This window comes from Cebus imitator, unplaced genomic scaffold (assembly GCF_001604975.1).
Source record: "Cebus imitator isolate Cc_AM_T3 unplaced genomic scaffold, Cebus_imitator-1.0 Scaffold155, whole genome shotgun sequence".
NCBI classification, from domain to species: domain Eukaryota; kingdom Metazoa; phylum Chordata; class Mammalia; order Primates; family Cebidae; genus Cebus; species Cebus imitator.
The window spans coordinates 1,245,975-1,273,017 of record NW_016107470.1 but is presented as its reverse complement, the minus strand read 5'-3'; the positions used below and the strand labels follow the sequence as shown (position 1 = coordinate 1,273,017).

Below are 27,043 nucleotides of genomic sequence, written 5' to 3'. Positions count from 1 at the left end.
TCCTGCCTCAGCCTCCTGAGTAGCTGGGATTACAGGCACGCGCCACCATGCCCAGCTAATTTTTGTATTTTTAGTAGAGACGGGGTGTCACCATGTTGACCAGTATGGTCTCGAGCTCTTGACCTCGTGATCCACCCGCCTCGGCCTCCCAAAGTGCTGGGATTACAGGCGTGAGCCACCGCACCCGGCCAATTTTTTTTTTTTAATAAATAAAAGGGCTAGAAGAAATGATGGCCAAAAGTCCCTCCCATTTCCAAAGCTCTGTGATTCTTTCAGGATGAGTTTTGCTACTTAGGTTGGAAAGGCAGGAGGATAAACAGGGAAAAGGTGAAGACTCAACGGGCTGCCCAAATGAGCTTTGGCCTGGCCTTGGAATGCCTCGCCTGTCTCCTGTCACAACTCAGTGACCACACAAAAAGCGACAGGTGAGGCTGGGTGGAATTAGGAGGACACCAACCTAGATGCACTTGTGTATAAATAAAAGACAAAAACATCTTCTCCCAGACAAAGTGATTAGTCAGAACCCATTCTTCCAGTGTGATGAGAAGCAATGAAAGAAAAGACAGAGAGAAACACTACCATTATTATTATTATTTTTTGCCCCATGTAGCCATCAGAATGAAATTGGCATTTTAGCTAACTCCATTTTGAAAACAAGTCTGGTCATTTTAAAGTTATTTTGTGCCCTTCCACACACTAATTTTTAATAGGGCTGGCCAGAAAAATAATGAGCTCCTTCACATCATTATACATTTCACCTTTATTACTTTATCCTTGAAAACAGGTTATTAAATGATTACATTTTAGATTAATATTCTGAATGGAGAGCTTAACGTTGTCTCCTAGTTCCCTCGTTGCATTTACCCAATCCTCCTGGCACCCATAACAATCATGAGCTAAATGCAAAGGCAGGTTGTGGTAGAGGCATTTGGTCTGCCCATGGGGAGGCTGGGACAGCTTGGTTCTGTGAAGCAAATGAGTCCTCAGCAGCAGGTTTATGTTAGAGGACTTCCCCGGTGAAATTCCTTCCCCCAGAAATCAACAAGTCATTTAAATTACAGGAGATAAGGCTGACAACTTAGATAACAAAAGGATTAAACAGAGATAACAAAAGGATTAAACAGAGGATGTTGGGGATCAATTTTCTACTTGCCTTGGAAGAAATTCTGTTTGTTACTTTTCCTGTATGTTTGAGGAATGTCAGAGAAACAACAATGAATCTTGGGATTCTTTCAGAGCCCCCAACGAGAGGGTCTCTGGATGGAGGAGACATGGCCAGAGCTGGTAACATGAACCTGGAAGTTTACCTGTTACGGATCCCAGGCCCACACAGGCAACACTACTTCACATACAACACAAGAGCTAGGCTCAGAAGGCAAATGGGAATACAGTGGCTGGGGCTAAGGGAAACATCTCAAAGAGAGGCCATGGCAGGGAAGGTAGCTGAATGGGTGTGGACAAGCTGCTGGGAAGGGTGCTGTCCCGTCTGAGGCTGCTGGCCAGAGGGGCTGTCTAGGGTGAGATGAAATTTGCATAAGGCCAGCTTCACCCAAGAGGGCAACTATCACCTGGACAAAACAAACAGCAGAGTGAAACGGTCAGGGTTGAGAGGGGAATTCTCAGGGCTCAGAAAAACCAAGCTGACCTTTAAGCAAAGAGGGTGAGTCAGTGGAGGCCAAAGAATCTGAAAGAGAATTACCCTGTTTGACTACAGAACTAAGGATCTCTGTAGATTCAGGGAGGTCAAGAAGAGCTGCTGGGCAGAAATAAATATATGTTGGCTTTGGGTCAGAGGAACCATGCTGGGAAGCAGGTTTGGGGCTGGTTGAAGCATTTCCCAGAGGTGCTGCTAACCTAAAATACCTTCATTAAATGAAGTTTAGCCTTAAGCTGCCTCCTTACATATTTAAGTTCAGCCTAAAGGTTTTTCTGTACATCCATAACTACAACAAGCAGAGGTATAAACCAACCATAATTTACATTTGTGCCAATCACTGAGTCTTGGCCAATCAAATGCAGCCAACTGTTCGAACCCATGTTCAAATAGGGCAAACATTGAGCTCTGATGAAGTCAGTTGTTTCTGTACCTCTCTTCGGTCTTCTGTACACCACTTTCATTTTGCTGACCATAAATCTTCTTCCACCATGTATCTGCGCTGGAGTCTCTGAATTTGCTATGATTCTGGGGGCTGCCTGATTCACACATTGTTCACTGCTCAAGTAAACTCCTTTACATTTAATTTAGCTGAACTTTTTCTTTTAACACCTTTAAGGCAAAAAGTCACTTTTGCTTAGGGCCTGTCCAGGCATGTCTGAGGTATGAGAAAGGAACTGAGGTCCTGTTCTTCTTACTAGAATCTGAAAACATCCGCTTTGCTATGGTTTTATATTTCGGGTGTTACATGTTATGTCCTCTTAATTTCTTGAAAGAGTTCAGCTGTATCTCAGCTGAACCACAAGGCAGGTGCCGTTTCACTACTCAGAAAGAATAGAGAGGGAGAAGAGTTTATTTCCAAAGAACTTTTTTCTTATATCTTAGTGTGGGTAAGAATTTCTTAAGGAGCTTGCCAAAATGCAGATTTCAGGGCCCCATTTCCAGATGTAGGCACCCTGATATAGTAGCCAATTACACTGAGAAGCATTACTCCTGAGCCTCAATGAAGGTGGGCAGAGAATTGAAGAGTGTCTGCAGAGGTACACTCACTACCAGCAAACCATTCTTCCAGAGAAATAGCACTAGTGTTTTAAGTCAAGGAAAATAAAGATGTGGTGTTTTAGTCCCAGAATTAAGAGGCAGAGAATGGATAAATAAGTCTTTTTTTGGTCAGTTAAAATATTCAAACATTGGCCAACAGTTTTCCCACTTTTTTTGGCAATATGATTTATCCATAAATTGGATCTATTAAAAAATCTTAGTCACACACAAAAAGCACCTAGAAATATTATCACACATAAATTCCTCAAAAAATGTGAATGTTCTTTGAATTAATGCAGAATCCTAAATTATTCTTCATATAATGTTAGATCTCTAAAAAATTCACTTCAATTTCCTGCCCTGGCAGAAATATTCGAGGGATCATTTGAAAAGCTAATCACTTCAGAAGTAATTCTATAATTTGTCAAAAAGGAAAAAGACATCTGGTAAAATCCAGGTGCAGACTAATGCGATGTAAATCCATGTTTTTTCTTCTACTTTTTTTTTTTTTTTCTGGGGTGGGGAGGAAAAACTAAACTAACAGGCATATTACAAAGCTTCTACAGATTCCTTTTTTTTTTTTTTTCCTTTTGAGGCAGGGTCTCACTGTGTTACCCAGGCTGGAGTGCAGTGGCTTGATCATAGCTCACTGCAGCCTGGAACTCCTGGACTCAAGCAATCCTCCCATTTTAGCCTCCCAAGTAGCCGGGACTACAGGCACGTGTCACCATGCCCAGCTGCTTTTTTTTGTTTGTTTGTTTTTGTTTGTTTTTTAATAGAGAAATGAGGTCTTGTTAAGCTCTCCAGGTTGGTCTCGAACTCCGGGGCTCAAGTGGTCTTCCTGCCTTGCCTCCCAAAGTGCTGGGATTAGAGGTGTGAGCCATCACTCCCAGCCAGCTTCCAATTTTTTCAGCATGTGTCTCAGCTACAACTAGAGAGAGATGTGACACCACTCAGGTTCACTGGTAATGCCGGCATGCCTACAATGGTTCTAATTTTTAAAATGGAATATTTTTCTTTTGAGAGACTGAAGAATAAGGAAGGTTTTTGCTTCTTCTCTAAACATGTGGCATCATTTGCTTGATGACTTCATTTCTTGACACTTGGGAAAGGGTGACTAAATCCTTCTCTTTACCAAGAATAAATTAATGTGACCATATTTTCCCTGGTTCTGTGTGTTTGCTCCAGACTAAGTAAAATTCAGATGATAAGATGGGGTGGGGCAGTGGGTTCACAAATTATGTATTGGTAACAGAGTAGAAGTGTTATATAACGGCATGGATGATGGCTATCTGCTCCCAAACTCTGTCAGCTGCCTTATCAGAGGGGTCTCATGGGGGTTCCTCAGCTTACAAGCATCTTTGAGGAATTCTCTGTAATTCACTGTAAGGGGTATGATGTTTTTGGCATGCTGAATCTTGGCCAGACACGTGGTGGAAAAAGATTTATGGACGGCAAAAGGAAAGTGGTGTATAGAAAATCGATGTGAGGCAAGAAACAACTGGCTTGGTCAGAGCTTGGTGTTTGCCTTATTTGAACATGGTTTGAATGGTTGGCTGCATTTGATTGGCCAAGACTCAGTGATGCCAAACCCTTTAATTTATCCCATGTGTCTGGAATTAGCTAAGACATTTCTATGAGTATTTACAACTAGCACAGTACCAGGGAATGTGTTACTGATAGTCAGACAGACTTGGTAAATACTGGAGTCTCTAATTGCAGAGATCACTAAAAAATTTATGATAATAAATGATAATAAATTGGTTCCGTGATTACTTCTATAAAAGTCTAAACTGATTCCTGTTCTTGTACTTACACTCTAGCTTTGTAAAGCTTTGACCTTTTCCTCTCTCTCTTTTTTAAAAAAGATTCTATATCTGTCTAGCTTTTGCTCCATGCGTTGTGGTTGTTTTTATCCTGTCTCAACTCTACTTTGCCATGCTGGGGCCCAGAGTTGCAAACTGTATCCCACAGGCCCCTTGACCAGGTCCTGTCATTCAAGGCTCTGCAGGAGTTGGATGAGGTGGCAAGAGGACAGAAGCCATTGGCTTTCTTCTGTCATTTCTCTTTCTTCCATTTCGGGGCAGGTGGCTATGTTCTTGCACTATCCCAGCTCTTCAGGTAGCATCCTCCGCCACTGTTCCTTCTCCAAGGTGGCAGCACATCTATGTTCTAGTAACATGGTAGAGCTGATGGTGGGAGCTGCCTCCTGCAGTTATTTATCTGGGTTTCTGCCACTTCCCCCTTCAGTCTTCCAGCCTCCCCACACTCTGTAACCAATTCCCTTTGAAATTCCAAGTGTATTTTCCTTTTCCTGAAAGGACTTTGACTAACAAAAAGCTCCGTGATGGCTTTTTGCCAAAAACATCATGCCCCTTACAAAGACACTTATGGGGAAGCTGCAAGGTGTTAGTATCTCAAATCACTTGGTTATCTTATTTCAACAAATGTTTTATGGGGCTTACTATATGCCAGGAGGTATAAGTGCTTTCTAACTGTTATTTCATTTAATCTTTATAAAAACTCATTGGGGGCAGCAGTACAGTAATTCACATTTTACAAATGAGGAAAAATGAAGGGCAAGTAACTTGCCCAATGTTAGATCACTAGAAGTGTCAGTTTGAGAGCTAATGTCCTAAGTGGTGATTTAGAAAGATGTATGAGCATCTTTACCCACCACCATCTGAGGTGGTGGGGGTAGGAAGGTTTGTTTGCAAGGTGGAAGTAATCAGATTAGGAAACATAAAAGAACAAAGAGTCTGGAGAGGTCATCTTCAATGTTTAGCATCAACAAGTACATCATCCTACGAGGGGCTGTGCAGCCCTATATTGGTGTCTAGGTATGGCAGGTAGCTGTGAAGCTCATAGCAGATAAGACAGTTGTGCTGTCTTTCCCTTGAGATTAGGGTTAGGGGATTGGAATCACTAGGATGTTTTTGCAACTAACTTTGTTCTCCCTTCATTTTGTAAATATTAAAGGTTCCTGCTGACCTTGCTATATCAACAGAAGATCGGATTTTCTAAACCCAGCAGGAACATAACTAATAAAAGTCTTTTCTCAATGATTACGTAGTGATTTGGAGTCCACCTGGAGACTTGGAAATAACAACTTGAGGAAATAGCTATTTTAGGTTTCTTATAAATTTAAATTAATGTTAAATTTTTCAAGTGTTTGAACATTCTGTCTCTAACATCTTTGCAGATGAAAATCCTCACTCAAAATCCCATGGAAAAAGAAAAGGCAAAAAGATGAGGAAGAAGAGAACTTGTATGGATGCCATCAAATTTCCGTTAAAAGCATCATCTAAAACTTATCACCTGAAACTTTATATTCTATATCTGTGCTGTTGCTGGAAGTCATGGCTCCACTTTTTAGCCATGTGGCCTTGATGTAAGATGGAGACCATAAATATAATAACCTTACAGAGTTGCTGTGAGAATTAAATCACTTGATATGTATAAAGGGCTTAACATAGCCCTTAATAAGGTCCAATAACTAGCTGCTATTGTATTAGATTATTATTGGTGATTTGAAGTAAGACTAATATTATGATAGAAAAGTTGCCCTTGCAATGCTGTTTTTAATAAGCAAAATTCACCAGTAACTGGTAGAACAAATACTACAGGTGGACATTAACAATACTATAGGTGGACATTAACATAAGCCCATTGGCCAGGTGCTGTGGCTCACACCTGTAAGCCCAGCACTTTGGGAGGCTGAGGGGATGGAATTCTTGAAGTCAAGAGTTTGAGACTAGCCTGGCCACGTGATGCAACCCCATCTCTACTAAACATACAATTATTAGCCAGGCCTGGCGGTGGGTGCCTATAATCCCAGCAACTCAGGAGGCCGTGGCAGGGGAATCACCTGTACCCTGGAGGCAGAGGTTGCAGTGAGCCGAGATGGTGCCACTGTACTCCAGCCTGGGCAACAGAGCAAGACTCTGTCTCAAAACCAAACCAAACCAAACCATAATCCCACCACTTTGCCTGCTAGAAATATTTTAGTATTAAGCAGGAAAAAAAAAAAAAAAGAATCAAACGGGACCAGAACTCATGTTAAGAAAAAAAAAACCAACCAACCAACCTTATATGTACTTGGAGGCCATGATGAAGGAGTGGTACATTGGAAAAGACAAGGGGCTTAGACCCTACAGACCTGTGTTCAGTTAGAGTCCTATAACATGCTTGGATATGTCATATAAGGTTTCTGGATTTCCATTTCCTGATATTTCAGACATATCTAAAGAAAGATCTCTAACCTTTGGGATGGCTCTACTTGCATGTCTGTAAACCTTTTTTTTTTTTGAGACGGAGTTTCACTCACGTTACCCAGGCTGGAGTGCAATGGCGCGATCTCGGCTCACCGCAACCTCCGCCTCCTGGGTTCAGGCAATTCTCCTGCCTCAGCCTCCTGAGGAGCTGGGATTACAGGCACGCACGACCATGCCCAGCTAATTTTTTGTATTTTTAGTAGAGACGGGGTTTCACCATGTTGACCAGGATGGTCTTGATCTCTTGACCTCGTGATCCACCCGCCTCGGCCTCCCAAAGTGCTGGGATTACAGGCTTGAGCCACCGCGCCCGGCCATGTCTGTAAACCTTAAGTGGTAAGTAATTTGTGGGGAAGGGCTTGTGGTTAGAGTGCTTCCACCCCTGTTACAGGACTGTGACACTCTAATATTAGGCAGGAAGAAGGGGACATGAGACTGTTTGATCTGCTGGGTCAGCCTCTGAGAGCTAGAATGTTGGACTCATCATTTAGGGAGCCTTTGCCAATTTTCCCTCTATGTGCAAATGACCAGTGGCTTATTCTATGACATTTTTGCCCTTCTTACAATACTGCAAATGTCTGCAGGGTGAGCCAACTGTTAGAAATAGCCACTAACCAAACCTGAGACTGGATGGAGTGGTGATGCTGGAAAGAGACCTTTGATGGGGAAAGCATAGGTACGCTGGAATGAAGTGTGACTTTCAATCCTTATGCATAACCAGAGCTTCAGCTTTGCTACCAACTATGCAGGAAATCATGAAATTACTCATATGTGTAACCTATTTCTATAGCATTACATGAAATTGTTCTTAACTTCGAGACAGAACACATTTGCCTCTATATTTCTTTTTAAGCAACAGTTCCAAATCAATAGGTCTTTCATTGCATCATTTAAACATAACGAGTAGGTCTTAGGAGTCATATGACATCTTGTTTCTGTAGTTGGACAACTCTTAGATCTTATTCATCACCCTGCTGAACAGTTCCTTTTTCAGAGACATAGATACCATCCAAAAATTTCCTCATATCTTTGTTTTTAACTGTTGTGGATTGCTGAATCAAAGAAGCTGAATTTGAAACAAACTCAATGTCATTTCCTTCAAGGATTAATTCATCTTTCTGGGGCTGAGATACAGAACAAGCAACACCTGGTCTCATCTAAACCCTGTGGATGTATTTTTTAATCCAAGAAATTTCAGATTTCAACAAGAGACCCATTCTCCTGGATAACGACATTGATGGGGAAGTGGCATGCACAGACCTCATCTTGTAAGGGAAGCCCAGTGTAACTCCCTTGATCATGTTCTGTACATGACAACAGATAGTCCAAATGGTAGCCAGCTCCTTTGCTATTCTGCCATTTGTCAATCCAGAGCCTCTTTTTTTCCATTTCCAAGAAGACTAAGTTCTATATTGATGTGATTGAAGTCCCTCTGCAGGTTTCCTCTGGGGCCCTTCACGATAACTGTGTGTCCCTTCAGAGTAATGTCCACATTTTCTGGAATGTTGACAATCTGATTGCTGAGAATGGTCTTCATTCTCACAGTAGATGCGGTAAAGAAAAGCTGCCTCTATATTTCTTAGTGCTTAATTTATACTCTTTTAAAAGAACAGCCTTCTTACTAGTAAAGAAAAATGCAAGTATCAAAAATTCAGAACTTGGATCTCACTAGTTGACTGGGAAGCAAGTGCCCATGATGTTTTCTCTTTATTCCTACGATCTGCATGCTCGAACACAAGACTGCACAGTGTAACCTGAAAATATGTACTCCCAACCAGTAGGTTTGATACATACTTTCAAGATAATACTTTTTTTTCTTTCCTTCCTCTTTCTTTCCTTCCATTCTTTTTTCCTTGGAGTACATTAAAAAAAGAATGAGTTGCTATTAGTTTTTGAAGTTACAAAAAATAATCCCTAAAATATTCCTAAGAGACAACAATGTCCCACTGTAGTATATAATTTAGGTGTGGAGGCATCCAGGTACTAATCAATACCTTGCCAACCTAAGGATTCTAAACAGGCTGACAGAATGACAACTGCTAGTTGAAACATTTACAGCTTATTTTAGCACAGATATGTGTAACATAATGTCAGAATCAGAAAACAGACCACTTTGCCTGAACAGAAAAATGATTCATAAAGAGAAAAATCTCACATGTAAATTATAACATCAACATTCAACATATTTTCTTTTCAATGAATTTTTTTCCAGGCTATTTGGATTAGGTTTTGAAACTCAGTTGGCCAGATGACATTTAGAATAGTGTCTATTCATCGCCTAAAGAAACACCAAGTAGGACTAGGTGGACTCTAAAGGAAAAAAAATGATAGAAACAAAATATGGCAATTTTTTTTGTTTGCTGGTGAAGTTTGCCAATTGAATAATGTGAGTTGGGCATGGTGGGTGAGGGAAATAGGGATATTGCTTCTGGGAGTTTTCAAGCTGTTGTCTTCAGGGTTCTTCAGTACCTTTATGCCTTCTTTCCTTATGACTTCCCTAAGTCCATGACTAAGACCCAAGGCCTTTCTATCAGCTTCTTGCGCACATCAAGGCTAAAAGCAGACATACCTATGGGAGCAGGCAGGTGACAGTACAGATGAATGAGGCAGAGGGTGGTGACCTAGGGGGTCCAGGGTTTTTCCCTCCAGCTGATAAATGCCAGGAGGAAACAGAGCCAAAATTATAAGGTGTCAAAGATATTGATTTTGCATAAGAATCTGGGTTAATTTTAGTGAAGTTGCTTGGTTTTTAAAGGCTGGCTTATTGAAAAAACACTCTGGGCTCACTGAAATGCTTTTGTCTGGGTTACGTCTCATTGGCAGGCACCAACTTGACTGTGGTTCCTGCTGCAGTGCTGCTGATGGCCCAGTTCATTGGCATGTTCCAGGATGGAGTTCCTGGTGCCAGCCTGGAATCCATGCCCCCTGCCTTTCCACAGACTTTGTAGCCACCGAATTCCTTAGATTAAATCCCTTTCTGGTTAAGATGAAGTGGTTTCTTGTTCTTGCAACTGAACTTTGATTGACAGTGAAATATAAGATACCAAATTGCAATTTGGAGATACAGTGCCAAAGAAGATTAAAACAATGCACTTGTTTTCAATACATATTTCAAAGAAAGGAAAAAATATCATAGATAACTGTTTTTTATTTCCCCCCTCCAAATCTGTTCGCTAGCCAGTATCAGCATAAATAAAAGTACTGAGAATGACAACACAGCTCTGGGAGCATGCAGAGGTGGAGCATGCAGAGGTAGCTTCCAGGATGGCCAGGGATGATTGAGAGTCAGGATGAGGCTGTGCCAGATCCCAGGAAAACCTTATGAATACCCAAGAGTTGAATACCTCTGGTCAAGAGACTCGATACTTAACTACAACCACCACCACCATCACCACCACTACTGCTACCAAAACACAACACAAAATAAAACCCTTTTATATTTGGCTGAAAATCTCAATAAATGATTTAAGAGCACATCCAATCATATGCCCCAATAATTACCACAACAGCAAACTGTAAGAAATCATCATGGCCTCATATGAGAATTGTTTTGACCTTGCTAAGAACTTCCTGCAACTTTCCAGCTATGTTCTGAGTTGCTATTTATATTTGAGAGCAAAAGAACTTTATATAGACCCATGTGTTCAGCTGCACCAAACAGACGGGAAAGACTGTTGCTTGACTAATTTCCATACCAAATTTAAACATTCGACAGTAAGTATGACACATTAATTTAAGTCATTTTAAATTTCCAATCCAATCCAAGGAAACTGACCAAATCAACTAACTCTGTATAGTTTAGATGAGTTAAATAATTTTTAATAGAGCCTTATTTGTTGGCTCCTAGAGTAGAACAATGCAAACTTAGGCCCAGCTAAGATTTGTGGCTTGCCCCGCTACCCACTTGTTCTATTTTTCTGTACCTAGACTAGCCGCCTAACCTGCTGCCTACCTAATCTTGTATTAGCTGAGAGAGGAAGAAATAGCAACAAAAAAGAATTACTACAGCAGGTCCAACTAGCAAAGTTTAACTTGCCAAAACACTAAGCTAGACTTCATGGATATTCATATATTAAAAATAAATCTACCATATTCACTCTTCTTCCTGGAAAGCAACTCAGCTGCTAGCCTGAAGATGGAAAATGACTTAAAGCCTAAGAAATTCTTCACTTGCATAAATCTGATTTTGATTCTTGAGAGCTAGGTTTCAGTAAGAACTAGCCTAACATTTAACAGATAATTGTTATTTTACTTACGTTTTTAAAAATTTGTTTCTACTTTCATAACATTTTATAGAATGCATAAAACAGTGCATACAAAGTTGCTAGAGTATATAATTTCCGAAAATGTCCTGGGTTTCTGTTACATTCAGTTTTCTAAAGATGCACTCAAATCAATGGTAAAATACAGACGATTATATGATATTTCATTATTTTTGGTAAAATTATTCTCACTATTGTGTCTTCTCACAATATTAACTGTGATATCCACTTTGTGCAGGATCTAATAGACAATTATTGAGCCCATATCTATTAGTCCCTCTCTTGGAATTAAAGTTAGTTATAAACTACATATATAACAATAGACAATAAAATAGTGTATCCCATAGACAACGTGATCTCTTTGTAAAGATGTCATTTTCTAACACTAGAACCAATGTTCAAGAATATTATGTTTATAAAGGAAAAATACCAAATAAAAAATTACCTTTTCACTTAAGAAATGTCAATAATCCACCCTAATACTTAAAGTCACATTAAATGTTTTAGAGTCACTGTATTTGCTGCCTATGGCTGCTGTCACCAGTTACAAGCACAGTGGCTTAAAACAATACAAATTTATTATCGTACACCTCTGGAGGGGAGAAGTCCTATAATTCAAGCTGTGGGTAGGCTGTGTTTCTTTGTGGGGGCTTTAGGGGAGAATCTGTTTTCTTGCCCTTTCAGCTTTAGAGGCTTCCTGCATTCCTTTGCTCATGGTCCCCTCCTCCATCTTCAAAGTCAACAACACAGCATCTTCAACTCCTTCTCTCTCTGACTTCTGGTTTTTTTTAAAAAAATTTTAATGTGATGTATTTATGTTTTAATTTTTGTGGGTAAACAGTAGATGTATATATTTATAGGTTACACAAGATATTTTGATACAGGCATGCAATGAATAATAATCACATCAGGGCAAATGGGGTATCCTGACCTTTGCTTCTGATGCTGCATCTCCTCTTCTGACTCTGACCCTTCTTCTGTCTTCCCCTTATAAGAACTCTGTGATTATATTGGGCCTATCTGGATAATTCAGGATACTCATCCCATTTCAGGATCTTTAATTTAATCCCATTTGCAACGTCCCTTTTGCCATATAAGGTAACATATTCACAGGTTCCAGGAATTAGGATGTGGACAACTTGGGGCAGGGGGGCATTATTCTGTTTACCATAGTCACTAAGATCACACAAACCAAAGGAGAATATTATAATATCTTTGCACTACCTGTGTAATATTAACTAAGGGTGCTTGCTTTAAAGAAACACATTCCTAAAAAATCTACTAAAATAAAAATGATGAAAGATTTGTCTTCTACCATCCAGCCAAGCATATAATTTCTACATGACATAATGAACAACTGTAAAGAAAAATCATGAGGGTTTTTCCTCCAATGTTCTTTTGCCATAGTTAAAATCAAACATGTTTTCTCTCCAACTTACGAGGCAGATGACAGGCACATCCTGGTTGCTAGAGACAACGTGTTCTCATTTAGAGATACTGTTTCAGGCCTGATGTTGACATGGTAACAGGTGGATGGGTTATTTGACCGCACTAAGTATTACCTGTTTGAATAGAGCGTAGGCCTGTCGTGTGGATAGTGCTCATTGACATATAAGGAAGAAGATGAAATTGTGGTCGCCAAGGAAGCAGCTTCAAACAGTGATGGAGTGCTAGGCACCAGGTCTGGTCTGTGTCGGGATCCTAAGGCTGGGAACGAAAGCAACACGCACATTCATGAATCTCAAGAATAAATGCAGCTTTAGTATCTATAATAATCTAAATGAGTCAAAAGCATTCATTTTATCTATCGGGCTGCAAATTAAATTATGAATTAACTGTACTCTTTTTGGAATTACAGCAGAAAAGCAAAATAGCTTCTTGCAAACAGGTTATGCAGAAAGGAAATTGCATTAATTTACAAAATGGGTTATGGAAATGATATTATGAATGTTCTTCAAAAACCTTATAAAGTGATTTACTATTTCAAAAAGATGGCATTAAAAAAACTCATAGGAATTTAAGCAGATAATCTGACGGAGATTAAAAGGATAACTGGCAAATGTATAAACAGACAGTGAACCTTTTTGCCCTATCTACGTTTCTCAGGTTGGATCTAAGAACCCAGACTTTTCAAGAGCCAGAAAACAAATACTTCAACAGACTAACAGCCAGCTCTGCCTTAACCCCATCTGAGCATGTAAATACTTCTAAACATTATCCAGGACTCTTTTTGACATTTTAGCAGCAAAACTACCTTTTCAAAAAATGAGAAAACCCTTATATATTTTTTTAATTTAGGGGCCCATGAAATTACTTATGCAAGAGCCCATTCTTGTGAGGAAAGAGGAATGTTCAAGGCTGAGCCCATCTCTCTGGAGTCTAGGTAGATGGACTCTTTTCATCATACCCCCAGACTGACCTAAAACAGATGCTAATACATTGTAACTTTAAGGTATTCCTGGTATTTCTTTATAGGCCCAACAAATTCAACATTAAGGATTCTTAGTGTGTAAATGTAAACCGACCATAATAGGCATTCTCATGTGAGTGTGAGGTTCTGGATTTTGGATTTAAAGGGTATAGGTGGTGGGGCAGGGAGTGGCAGGGAGGGAAGCCAGGCACCTCAGGAAAGGCTGGACTCTGGTCTGGGAAATGAGGCGACATATTGGGATGCTCTGTCTCCAATTCAAGTCAAAACAGAACATTGCGGCAATGGATAACAGATGATTGTCATAAAAAACCATGCATGACCAAAGTGCTCCACCTTCAAAAATTAGAAAGGCTTCAACTTTAATGTGACACCTGGCTTGCAATCTTCAATGTGCTTGATCCCAACGTCTCATTAAATGGAAAGAAAAACATGAATACTGTCCATAACATTGAAAACTGAGTGTCAAAAGTAATTTGATATCAGATTCCAATGAATTGCCATTCCTTATAAGGTAGACGGAGCTGGTCTTCGACCTAGGTTTTGGGCATACCAGCTTTACTTCACAAAGCAGACATGACCTGAGTGACAGAGCAAAACACATTTGTCTAGTGACTCAGTTCCAGGTCACACATCATCAGGAAGGTGACCCCTCAACCCATGAGGAGCAGCTCTTTGAGGGAGAGAAGTGTTTCCTCATGCTCCCAAATCCTTCAGTTTTTTTCTAAAGCCAGTGTGGTAGGCAGAACTCTAAGATGACCCCTAATGACCCATATTCTTGTAAATTCTTTCTTCATTGTGGGGCCTGCAAACGTGATGAACTGTTATTCCTGTAGCTATGTGATATGACCCTGCAAAAGGGATTTTGCAGATGTAACTCAGGTTACTCTGAGTTGGCTACCACTGAGCTGGTCAAAGGGGAGATTTCCCAGGGGAGCCTCACCTAATTGTACAAGCCCTTTAAATCTGGGTCTGGAGGTCAGAGACCAGAAGTTAGAGAGTCAAAGTGTTGGGGCTGACTTGCAGGACATTCTGTGTTTGAATACAGAGGGGCTGCATGGTAGAGAATGTAGATGGCCCTCAGGGCTAAGCATGGTTCTTGGCTGTCAGACAGCAAAGAAGTAGAGATCTCAGTCCAACAGCTACAAGGAGCTGAATTCTGTCGACAACATTAATGAACCTGGAAGAGGATTCATCTTCAGTGCTTTAAGAACTCAGCCCAGCTGACATCTTCATTTCAGCTTTTGAGACCCTGAGCAGAGAATCTGTGTGAGTTGTAACCAGTCTTCTGACATACAGAACCATCGGCTACTAACTGGGTATTATTTTAAGCTGCTAAGTTTGTGATAATTTGTTACACGGCAATAGAAAATATAACCTTAGCATACTGAGAATGCCAGAAAACAAACCGTTAAAAACTAGAAGGAAATTCGGTGATGACTGGTGCAAGCGGAAGTTCCCCAAGTACAGAGCGTGATTTAGAGACTCAACATTGTGCGTGAAGAGGACTGCCGAGATAAACTCATTTTATAATAGTATTTTACATTTTCTTTTTCTTTTCTTTTTTTTTTTTTTGAGACAGAGTTTCGCTCTTGTTACCCAGGCTGGAGTGCAATGGCGCGATCTCGGCTCACCGCAACCTCCGCCTCCTGGGTTCAGGCAATTCTCCTGCTTCAGCCTCCTGAGTAGCTGGGATTACAGGCACGCGCCACCATGCCCAGCTAATGTTTTGTATTTTTAGTAGAGACGGGGTATCACCATGTTGACCAGGATGGTCTCGATCTCTTGACCTCGTGATCCACCTGCTTCGGCCTCCCAAAGTGCTGGGATTACAGGCTTGAGCCACCGCGCCCGGCCTACTATGTTACATTTTCAAAGAATATGCTCAATAGGCTTTTCTTTGACCTACAGAGACTTTTAAAGGTGTTGTATCTCTAAATTTGAAGCAATGAGTCAAATAGGTCTTTTGAAAGAAACACAATGTGTGCACTACTTACCATGTTTCCAGCCTTTTTAGATGCTGTGTGGTATATTTATTATACTTTTAATTTATTTTTCCAAATTAACAATTGAATCCATTGCTTTAACTTTAGAGGTCAGATACTACTTGAAAGCTTAGCTAATATAATCTTAAAATAAGTTTATCCTATTTCCCCGACTACAGACACCTGCAGTTTTGTGTGTGCTATCAGAGAATCAGGTAGCAGAGTGGGGGAGGTGCCAGTGCAGGAAGCTTAGGAGAAGCGGGTGAATGTCTGCCAGGAATTGGAGACATCAATTCAGAGAGGATCATTACTAACTTTGGATAAAAGTTAGTTTATAGAAAGATGAAAAAGAAAGAAACCAAGTAGCACATATGGATAAGTGCTGCTGAAGAAGGAATAGAAATAACACCCCAACCTAAAGACTGAGGAAAAGAAAGCCCCTAGAAGAGGTCTTAACTCCTGTAGAAAGCAGAAGACATTTTCAGGAAATGCTGAGATTCTCAAAATAATATACTGATTTCTAAAATGTCATTTCCCCATGTCTGATTAGAAGGGAAAAAACAAATGATCAACTTGGTAGACAGAAAAAAGTATTTGATAAAATTTAATACTCATTCTTGATTAAAAAAAAAAACTTTCAGCAAAGTAGGAATAAAAAAGGAACTTCCTTGACCTGATTACAGGTATCAAATACAGCAAACTTCTTTTTCAACACTGAAACATTAGACGCATTCCCTTTAAAATCAGGACAAGGCACCACCACTTCTATTCATCATCGTACCAGAAATCCTAGCCAGCAAGTAAGAAAGAAAGAAAGACAAAATAGATGTGAAGTCTATGTTGCAGCAACAAACAGCTAGAAAACCCAATTCTTAAAAAAGGTACTATTTTTAAAAATCCAGAAAAATAGTCTATGTCAATATCTTTGCATCTATCCAAGAAATAAGCCTAACGAAAGGTATATGTGCAAGCCACACCAGAAAAATATTAGAAAACTTTATTTAAATTCATTAAAGTGCTCGCTTTGGCAGCACATATACTAAAATTGGAACAATACAGAGAAGATTAGCATGGACCCTGTGCAAGGATGACATGCAAATTTGTGAAACTTTCCATAGATCCTTGCTTTTTCCTTCCTGCCTCTTTTCTTTCCTTCTCTTGGTACCTGCTTATGGTTATGAAAGTTTCAAAGTAAAGAACATGAAGTACCTCCCGAGTATTACCAGTGGGTACGAAAAAAAAAAATTCATTAAAGAAGACCTAAATGAAGAGACAACTTACTGTCACATTGCGTGTATGTGTGTGTGTGTTTATGGATGCATGCGTGTATGTGTACATGCACAGAATAAGGTCTAGAGGTAAAAGCAACAAAATGTTAATATTTGTTACCATTAAATGGTGGAAGTAGACATTTTTCTTTTTGAGTTAATATTGTCTAATTTTTATCATAAACCATAAATTGTATTTTTTATGTGGTAGTTAAAATTTTCATGAAGGGTATCTCACTGTAGCTTACTTGCTTGCTTGCATATTTATTTATTTATTTATTTAAGATAGAGTTTTGGTCTGTTGCCCAGGCTGGAGTGCAGTGGTGCAATCTCAGCTCACTGCAACCTCTACCTCCCAGGTTCAAGTGATTCTCATGCCTCAGCCTCCTGAGTAGTGGGATTACAGGCACCTGCTACTACCCCTGGCTAATTTTTTTGTATTTTTAGTACAGACAGGGTTTTGCCATGCTGGCCAGGCTCGTTTCAAATGCCTGATCTCAAATGATCTGCCCACCTTGGCCTCCCAAAGAGCTGGGCTGGACACTGTAAGCTATCCTTTAAAAACTTAATAGATTTTATTTCTTAGAGCAGGTATTTTTATATTTTTCTTCTGCAAATATACTTGTATAAATAAATCACAAGAACTTTTTTCTCTTTTAAAAAGTTACATATCCTTACCTTCTTCATCAAGGCTGCTAAAACTTTGTCCTTCAGTCAGCAAATCTCGCTTCTCATCCTTCCATTCCTGGCTAATTGAGGACACAATCTCCTGTGACGTCGCCTTTAAGGCGGCGATGGAATTGCATCGTTTCTTAGAAGGTGAGGCCTTCAAAGCTAGACAGAAAGGAAAAGGACAAATAAAAGATATTTATTGTAAAATCACATTAATATTTTATTTAAATATTCTATTATTTATTAACATTTTAGTCATTATTTGAGTAGAAGACAAGAGGCTTAATTTATATATATGGCAAGGGAGGTGAAATTGTCTGTTTCATCTGATGAATACAATGAATGAGCTATATTATTTGTCCAAAATGACTTGACTTAAATCAGAATAACCTAGAGCAAATTAAGAGTTAAAATTTCTGTCCAAATTTTGAAATAAAGTTTAGCTTGAGGTAAAATTCAAATGTTTTACTGCCAAAGAATCATTTTCCCCCCTCTAAACAATGTTTTTCTAGTGCTGGGAGGAGGATGGGTGGGTTGATAAGTGCAGATGGTAAAGTACGGAGAATTCTCACGACCCTGGTTTTATTAACTTGGGAATGGGAATTTCTAAACATGCCAAAGTTTAATCTTGTGCTCATGTTGCCCAATTTAGCCAAGTTACTTCTGGTTGCTTTTTTCTTTCTGCGAATTTCCACTGAAATTTCCTACCCTTTAGGTCTTTTCTAATTCATAGTTTTATGTCAGATATATAATTCACTCCCAATCTTTGTCTAAACAGCAGTCTACAACTTCAGAAGTGTGTTGGGAACCTGAACTAATGAAAATGTACTTCACCATTAATCAGGCTTGCCGAAGCCTGGGACTTCACGGAGGACATGTCCATAGAAGCTGCTTAAGCAGCAGCCGGGCCATCCTTATTTACATTCACTCTTTGCTGCAATAATTCTTCTTGGCTTAATATTGCTAGAGAATTGCATTGGAGGGAGGGGGAGAGGGAAGTTGAGGCCAGTTTATGCTTTCCCTTGATGTGTTTTTGGCAGTGTCTCTCTTCCTTTAAAAGTTTGCATAGAGGGGTAACCTGATAGTAAATGTATTAGAGTAATTGTGTTTAGCCTTGGGAATCTCAGAGCGTAGATTAAAGCTCATCTAGGGCCTTCCCAGAGGCAGCTTGCAAGAACTTAATTGGAGAAGGACTTTAGGAGACATAAATGAGGGAAGAATGGAGGGCAAGCTCTCCACTTAAAGAGAAGGGAAGGTTTATTTGTCCCTGGAGCAGTCTTAGAGTCATAATAATATCATCATCCTAATAACATTTGTGGAGGGCTTTAGAGTCTGGAAGCCAACATTCACATTGCATATCTCAAATTAGCCACATGTATGAGGAAGAGGAAGGCCCTTTTTAAGGTCCAAAAACTGAGAATAGAAAGGTTGTGGCTTGCCCAAGGTCACAGAACTAGAAAGCATGAACCTCAGGTGTTTTTCTTCTTAAGTTGTTTACTTGGTGGTTCATTTTCTAGCTCTTTAGCGTTCTATTTTCTGGTTAAACTGAGAGGAAAAAAAAGATAAACCTTGAATTTGTTTTTCTTTGAGGGGAAGAAATTTTTGAATGTTTAAAAAATAAGCCATGTGTACCTTAATTCTCTACTCTCTCAAACAGTGGTTACATTTGTTTTACAAGGATGAAGTCACTATTCGCACACTGGCCTCTGCCTTAACATTCTATCTGCTAACATTTATTTCTTTATTTGTTTATTTATTTTTTAAATTTTACTTTAAGTTCGGGGATACATGTGCAGGTTTGTTACATTGGTATACATGTGCCATGGTGGTTTGCTGCACCTATCAACCCATCATCTCTATCTGCTAACTTTTATAGACCTTTACTAAACTCCTGTCTTTCAGTATAGTATTTTAAAACTTCTAAATCAGAGTATCTCGGATGTGGGTTGGAAACCACTAGGTATCTGAGACCCTTTCAGAAGAGCTGTGATGTTAAAATTATTTTCATCATCATCATCATAAGACATTATTTGCCTTTTTCACTTTCATTCTCTCACATGTGTAGAGTTTTCCAGATGTTACATGACCTGTGATACCACCACAGATTGAATTCAGAAGCAGATGTGAGACTCCAACTTATCTTCTGTTAAGCCAGACATTAAGGATTTCAGAAAAAAAATGTAAAACAATGCCATTGCTCTCACTAAATTATTTGTGGAAAATAAAATTTTTTTTTGGTAATTATTTATGTTAAAATAGACTGATGTTAACATACAATTTTTTTGTTACCTGGTAAGAATTAATAAATCTTTTAAATTTTTCTCAATTTTAATTTCTAATATGTGAAATATAGATAGCTATCACTCACATAAATGAAAGCTCTTTGGTGTCCTCAATAATTTTTAAGAATATAATGTGGCTCTGAGACCCAAAGGTTTGAGAACTGCTTTTCTACATTACAGTTCTTAGGTTAATGTTATTTCTCTAAACCAAGAAACAGCTATGATCAAAAGGTTTTCGGCAGCAACAAGGAAATGCAATAAGGATAAGAGTCTTGTAATGAGGGGAAGACACTCAGGAGAGCTATGCTCGTGGCATTTTGTGGAGTGAGGGCCAAAGGCCTGGAAAAAGAAGGAACTCTTTGTTCTTTATCAGCATCACACATAATGAGGAGCAGAGAAGACCGGAAAACAAACCTCTGCCAAGACCACATAGCACCACAACAAAGAGTTCACTTTTGTCTCAAGTGGTGAGTTTCTTCCTTAAAGGAATGATCTCACTCAGCAGATAAGGACTTGGACTTTGCAGCAATTCATTTCTCAGGATCTCAGGATCTCTTTTCACTAGGTAACCTTGAAAGCTGGTTTGGGTGGTTGCTTGCTTCCTTTTGTGTGGCAGAAATGCCTGGATTTGTCTTGGGCTCCACCATGGCTGACCATAGGTATCCTGTGCCCATTTCCAGCCTTGCATTCTGCCACTCAACTGCCTCTATGTTCACTTTTCAGCTCACCCTTCTGCCATATTGGAACCTATCATGTTCATTCTGCCATTAGGCCTTTGTACATGCTATTCTTTCTCCTGGAGATGCCCTTCCTGTCTCTCTTCTTAATGAACTCTGGGTTACGTTTTCAGGATTTAGTTGAAACGTATTTTTCTCTGTGAGCTCTCTTGTGGAAGAACTGGTCTTTTTTTCTCTGTGAGCTCTCTTGTGGAAGAACTGGTCTTTTTTTCTCTTATTTCTCTCCATGTACCCATAGTAGCATATGCAATAATATTAGCAATTGTTTCATTATAGATCTGTCATTTGTTTCAATCCCTGACTCAAAACAGACTATTAAATTATTGAGGGAGGAACTAATCAATATTTAAAAAGCTTTCTATGTCATCAGTGTTTAGTGCTAGATACATAATAGGTGCACCAATGTTTGTTGAATAAATGCATTATTCTGAAATTTAGAACAGCCAATTTTCTTTAATAAATACATTAATTTAACTCATATTCTATTCAGGAAGCTAAGCTTTAGTACTTTAGATAAATTATTTGTATGGAGAATTTCAGTGAAATTTCAACATAATGGTGATTAATATTTCCAGGAAATATTATAGGATTTTGTAGACATTATTACACTGGCAGCATGACTCACTTGTGGATGGGATGAAGGGATTTTAAAAGGTTAGAAAATATTGACTTCAAAAAAAAAAAAACTTGAAGACCAGGTACTATTTTCTTGGTGGGAGGAGAGTATGCCTTCACACATTAAGAGCTTTGAATTAACCACAGTTGATGAAACATCTTAAAGTTGTATTTTAAAGTGTCTACTTTTCTAATAATTTAATTACCCTTTAAAATGGCGGTATTAGATGAAAATTCCATTCATTCATTGGATTATTTATCAAATAACAATTGAGCGCCTACTGCGTGCCAGGAAATGTGCTAAGTGAAAGTTAAGGACTTTGTACACTAAGAAATCCATGGATGTTTATTTCCTTTAACATTATTATTATTATTATTATTATTATTAGCATGGAAGGGTTTTTAACAGAAATTGGCAAAAGCAGATTTCTATTTTAAACTGATTTCTCTGGATGCAGTGTGTGTGGGGAAACTGGATTGAAAGGGTACACAACAGGAGGCAAAGAGACCTGTTTAGGGCCACAACTTTATGTAAAATAATAATAATAATAATAAAACCTGTAAACCAGGCCAGGCGTGGTGGCTCATGCCTGTAATCCCAGCACTTTGGGAGGCCGAGGCAGTCAGATCACCTGAGGTCAGGAGTTTGAGACCAGCCTGACCAACATGGAGAAACCCCCTCTCTATGTGGTGGTGCATGCCTATAATCCCAGCTACTCAGGAGGCTGAGGCAGGAGAATTGCTTGAACCTGGGAGGGGGAGGTTGCGGTGAACCGAGATTGTGCTGTTGCAGTCCAGCCTGGGCAACAAGAGTGAAACTCCATCTCAAAACAAAACAAAAACTCTGCAAACCAAAAAACACAGTGGCTGAATCAGGAGAGGTGCTGTGGGAGAAGGTGATGCACTCCTGATTCTGCAGAGTGACGACTGATAGGTGTTGCTGAATGACTGCACGTGGGCAATAAGCAAAAGGAAGTGATTAAGGGATGATGCCAGAATTCTGGCTGGGTAACTGGGTGGATTGTGGTGGCCTTCTGTAAGACATGGACCCAGGTGAAGAGGCAGGCTCTGGGGTGGTAAGCAGCTAAATTCAATTTTGGGCATGCTGGGCTTGCAGAATCCAGTAGATGCTTAAGTTGGGAGAGTGGATAGGCAAGGAGACTTGATAGAAGTGTGGGGAGTAAGTTGCAAGTACACAGATGGTAACTGAACCCTTGGGAGAATGGGAATTACCTAGATAGTGCTGTATAAGAAGAGACCAAATCAGAGGCTAGACCCTGAGGAATACCCACAATAAGAGTAAGCAAGGAAGAACAGCTTCCAAAGGATACCAAGGAGCAGATGAGAGGCTGGAAGGCAACCAGGGAAGTCCTGAGTTACAAAAGACAAGTGAAGAGAACATTTCATAGAGAACTGATGTCAGTGGTCTCACATGCTGGAGAGTTTGAAGAAGACTGAAAGTGGCTGGGCATGGTGGCTCACCCCTGTAATCCCAGCACTTTGGGAGGCCAAGGTGGGCGGATCATTTGAGGTCAGGAGTTCGAGACCAGCCTGGCTAACATGATGAAACCCGATCTCTACTAAAAATACAAAAATTAGCTGGATGTGGTGGTACGTGCCTCTTGTCCCAGCTACTCAGGAGGCTGAGGCAGGAGAATGACTTGAACCCAGGAGGCGGAGATTGCAGTGAGCTGAGATCGCGTCACTGCACTCCACTCCAGTCTGGGCAACAAAGCAAGAAGGCACCAAACAAACAAACAAAAAACCACAAAAAACAGAAGTCTGAAAGTTGTTCAATGGCTTGAGCAATGATTGTTGATTACCACAGAAAGAACATTTTGGTAGAGTGGCGGGATCAAAAGCCACTGGAGTACACTGAATAGTGACAAGAAATAAAAAAGTGAGACAGCAAGTGCATCCAACTCGTGAAGGAGGTAAAAGATACACCAGGAACTTGAGGGAGATGGAGTGTTGAGGAGGTCTGTTTCTAGGATTAAGAGGATGAGCAGACAGAAGGATGAGGTGTGGAGCCACAAGGGGGAGTGAATGGTTAAATTACCCCGTAGTGGAGGTAATCTCTACAGGGACCTGTCCTGGACCTTAAGGAGACTGGACCCAGTATACATGTCATGGTATCTTCATCCATTTAACAAATAAAAGTTACAATATATGCACCCTCCAAACTCACACCCCTTCACTAGGTGCAATCAGCTTACATTTAAATAAAGGAGATAGGCATTAAATAAGTAAAACCTATAGCATATTAGATCATGATAAATGTTAGAAAACATAAAGGAAGGAAAGTGCATAGGAATCACCTTTCCCATGGTAGCAGGACAATAAGCATTATCATTACTATCTACCCAATAAACAAAAGTGATAAAGTACTTGACTTGCTTTAAAGTGAAATATCTAATTCAGTATGTGGTATTAGGACAGCAATTAACTACTTGGGAAAAAACAAGGTTAGATCTCTCTCTCACTTCATACACCAAACTAAATACAACACAGATAAAATTTTTTAAACATTTTAAAAATCTACAAAAGGTAAAAGAAAAATATGGTGAACACTTATCTGATTCTTCAATGGTGAAGTCTTTTGTAAGCATAAAAGGCTTAAATAAAAAGAATCCTACATTTATGGGATGTAAAATATAAGACGGCAACACTCCCCAAATTCAACCAATCTTTATCAAACTACCAGCTGCCCTTTTTCCCACAAATTAACAAACTGATTATAAAATTCATAGGGACATACAAGGGACACAGAATAGCCAAAACAATCTGAAAAGATTATTTGAAGGACTCACATTACTTGATTATGAAACTTAGCAATACAAACCAGAAGTAATCAAGAAAGAATGGTACCGGTATAAAGGTAGGCATATTGATCAATAGAATGGATATGAGAGTCAAGAAGTAAATCCTTATACTTGTGGTCAACTGATTTTCTTTTCCTTTTTTTTTGGTCTGGTTTATGTTCTCTCTTGATAATTTTCAATAAGAGTGCCAAGATAATTCAATAGGAGAAAGAATAGGCTTTTCAATAAATGGTGGTGAAACAACTGGCTAACCACATACGAAAGAATGAAGACATCTCTACCTCATATCATATACAAAAAAATTCAATCAGAATGAATCACAAACCCAAATGTAAGAGCTAGAACTATAAAACTCTGAAAAGAAAACATGAGAGTAAATCTTCATAACCTTGGGTTAGGCAATGCTTTCTTAGATCACACCAAAAGCACCAGCAACAAGGGGAAAAAAATTGGATATCAAAATTAAAAAATTTTGTGCTTCAAAAGACACTATCCAAAAAGTAAAAGACAACCCAGAGAATGAAAGAAAATATTTGCAAATCATATATCTGATAATGGGCTTGTGTCCAGAATATATCAAGAACTCTTATAAGTCAATAATAAAAAGACAACTCAACTAAAAATGGGCAAAGGGTCTGAGTGAGCATTTCCCCAAAGAAGATATAAATTGCCAGAAAGCACATGCAAGATGTTCACTATCGTTAGTCATTAGAGCAATGCAAATCAAAACCACAGTGAGATACTACTTCATCCCTACCAGGATGGCCAAAAGAAAAAAAGACAGGCAATAACATATGTTGGTGAGGATGTAGAGAAACTCTGGAACCCATATACATTGCTGGTGGGATTGTAAAATGATACAGCTGCTTTGGAAAAGAGTTTGACAGTTCCTCAAAACGTTATCAGAGAGTTACCATCTGACCCAGAAATTCCACTTCTAGGTTTACATTCAGAAGAAATGAAAATATACGTGCATATAAAACCTTGTCCATGAATGTTCCTAACAGCATTATTCATAAAGGCAAAAGGGAAGCATCCCAAATACCCATCAACTGATGAATAAACAAAATATGGTATATCAATATAATGGAATATTCTGCAATAAAAAGAATAAACTACTAATATATGCTACGATGCTACAGATAAACCTCAAAAATATTCTGTTAAGTGAAAACAGCCAAACTGCAAAGTTTATATTATATGATTTATAGCAAAGGCCAGAGTAGGCAAAACCATAGAGACAGAAAACAAATTAGTAGTTGCCAGGGGCTGGGAAGAGGACGGAATGTGGAGTGACTGCTATTGGGTATGGGGTTTCTTTTGGGGGTAGTAAAAATGTTCTAAAATTACAAAATTGCTGAGCTTGGTGGCTCATGCCTATAATCCCAGCACTTTGGGAGGCCAGGGTGGGTGGATCACCTGAGGTCAGGAGTTTGCGACCAGCCTGGCCAACATGGTGAAACCCCATCTCTACTAAAAATACAAAAATTAGCCAGGTGTGGTGGCTCACACCTGTAATCCCAGTTATTTGGGAGGCTAAGAAAGGAGAATCACTTGAACCTGAGAGGCAGAGGTTGCAGTGAGCCAAGATAGTACCACTGCACTCCAGCTTGGGCAATAGAGTGAGACGACATCTCAAAAAAATTATTAATAAAATAAAATAAAATTAGAAAATGGTGATGGTTATATAACTTTGTGAATATATTAAGAATCATAGGCCTGTACACTTTAAAAGGGTAAAGCTTACAGATCTTAATTATATCTCAATAAAGCTGTTTTTTTTTTATAAAGCAATGTAACTATGTATTTAAATTTTTATAAGACAAATATATGACTAAAATTTAAAAACAACAAAACAAAAATATCATAATGTGAATAATATCCGAATAATAACAATAATAGACAAACAACATTTATAACATACAACAATGCTGTGAATAATATCCTAATACCACCATATTATATTATTATATATTATTTAGTAATATATTGTATAATATATAATATATATATATTATAATATATAATATATATAATATATATATATTATAATATATAATATATAATATATATAATATATATATTATAATATATAATATATAATATATATAATATATATATTATAATATATAATATATAATATCCTAATAGGCAGAGATTATAAACAAGCAATTTATAGAATAAGAAAAACAAATGACAATAGGAAAAATTGCTCATTAGCTATTATAAGAGTAGCAAGATTATATTGTCTTTTTTTTTTAAAATAAAAATAATAAAAATTTATTCAACTTTTTTAAATTGCATTTTAGGTTTTGGGGTACATGTGAAGAACATACAAGATTGTTGCATAGGTACACATGTAGCAGTATGATTTGCTGCCTTCCTCCCCTTCACCTATATCTGGCATTTTTCTCCATGCTATCTCTACCCAACTCCCCACCCCCTGCTGTCCCTCCCCTATTTCCCCCCAACTTTGAAATCTGGCACTAGACAAGGATGCCCTCTCTCACCACTCCTATTCAATACAGTACTGGAAGTTCTAGCCAGAGCAATCAGGCAAGAAAAAGAAATAAAGGGTATTCAAATAGGAAAGGAGGAAGTCAAATTGTCTCTATTTGCAGACAACATGATTGTATATCTAGAAGACCCCATTGTCTCAGCCCAAAATCTCCTGAAACTGATAAGCAACTGCAGCAAAGTCTCAGTATATAAAATCAATGTGCAAAAATCACAAGCATTCCTATATACCAATAACAAAGACAGCCAAATCAAGAACGAACTGCCATTCACAATTGCTATGAAGAGAATAAAATACCTAGGAATACAACTAACAAGGAACGTAAAGGACCTCTTCAAGGAGAACTACAAGCCACTGCTCAATGAAATAAGAGAGGGCACAAACTGATGGAGAAACATTCCATATTCATGATTAGGAAGAATCAACAACGTGAAAATGGCCACACTGCCCAAAGTAATTTACAGATTCAACGCTATCCCTATCAA

At 38.9% G+C, this 27,043-nt stretch overlaps 1 protein-coding gene, 1 non-coding gene and 1 pseudogene across 5 annotated transcripts in view; 1 reads left to right on the top strand and 2 right to left on the bottom strand.

Annotated features, from left to right (window-relative positions):
• PIP5K1B (phosphatidylinositol-4-phosphate 5-kinase type 1 beta) overlaps positions 1–27,043 on the bottom strand; it is a 334,673-nt gene that overhangs the window by 83,828 nt on the left and 223,802 nt on the right. For all 3 annotated transcript variants that reach the window (XM_017543423.2, XM_037743820.1, XM_037743819.1), the window contains 2 exons: positions 17,591–17,746; positions 12,794–12,938 (listed from right to left, as the gene is read on the bottom strand). In XM_017543423.2, coding sequence (XP_017398912.1) covers positions 12,794–12,938; positions 17,591–17,746 — 301 coding nt within the window. The remainder of the gene's footprint in view (positions 1–12,793; positions 12,939–17,590; positions 17,747–27,043) is intronic.
• On the bottom strand, positions 7,815–12,784 carry LOC108314506 (annotated as a pseudogene). Its single transcript, XR_001829500.2, has one exon. The product of XR_001829500.2 is annotated as a 60S ribosomal protein L9-like (transcript).
• LOC119473404 lies at positions 16,660–16,766 on the top strand. Its single transcript, XR_005202609.1, has one exon. It is a non-coding gene; the product is annotated as a U6 spliceosomal RNA (small nuclear RNA).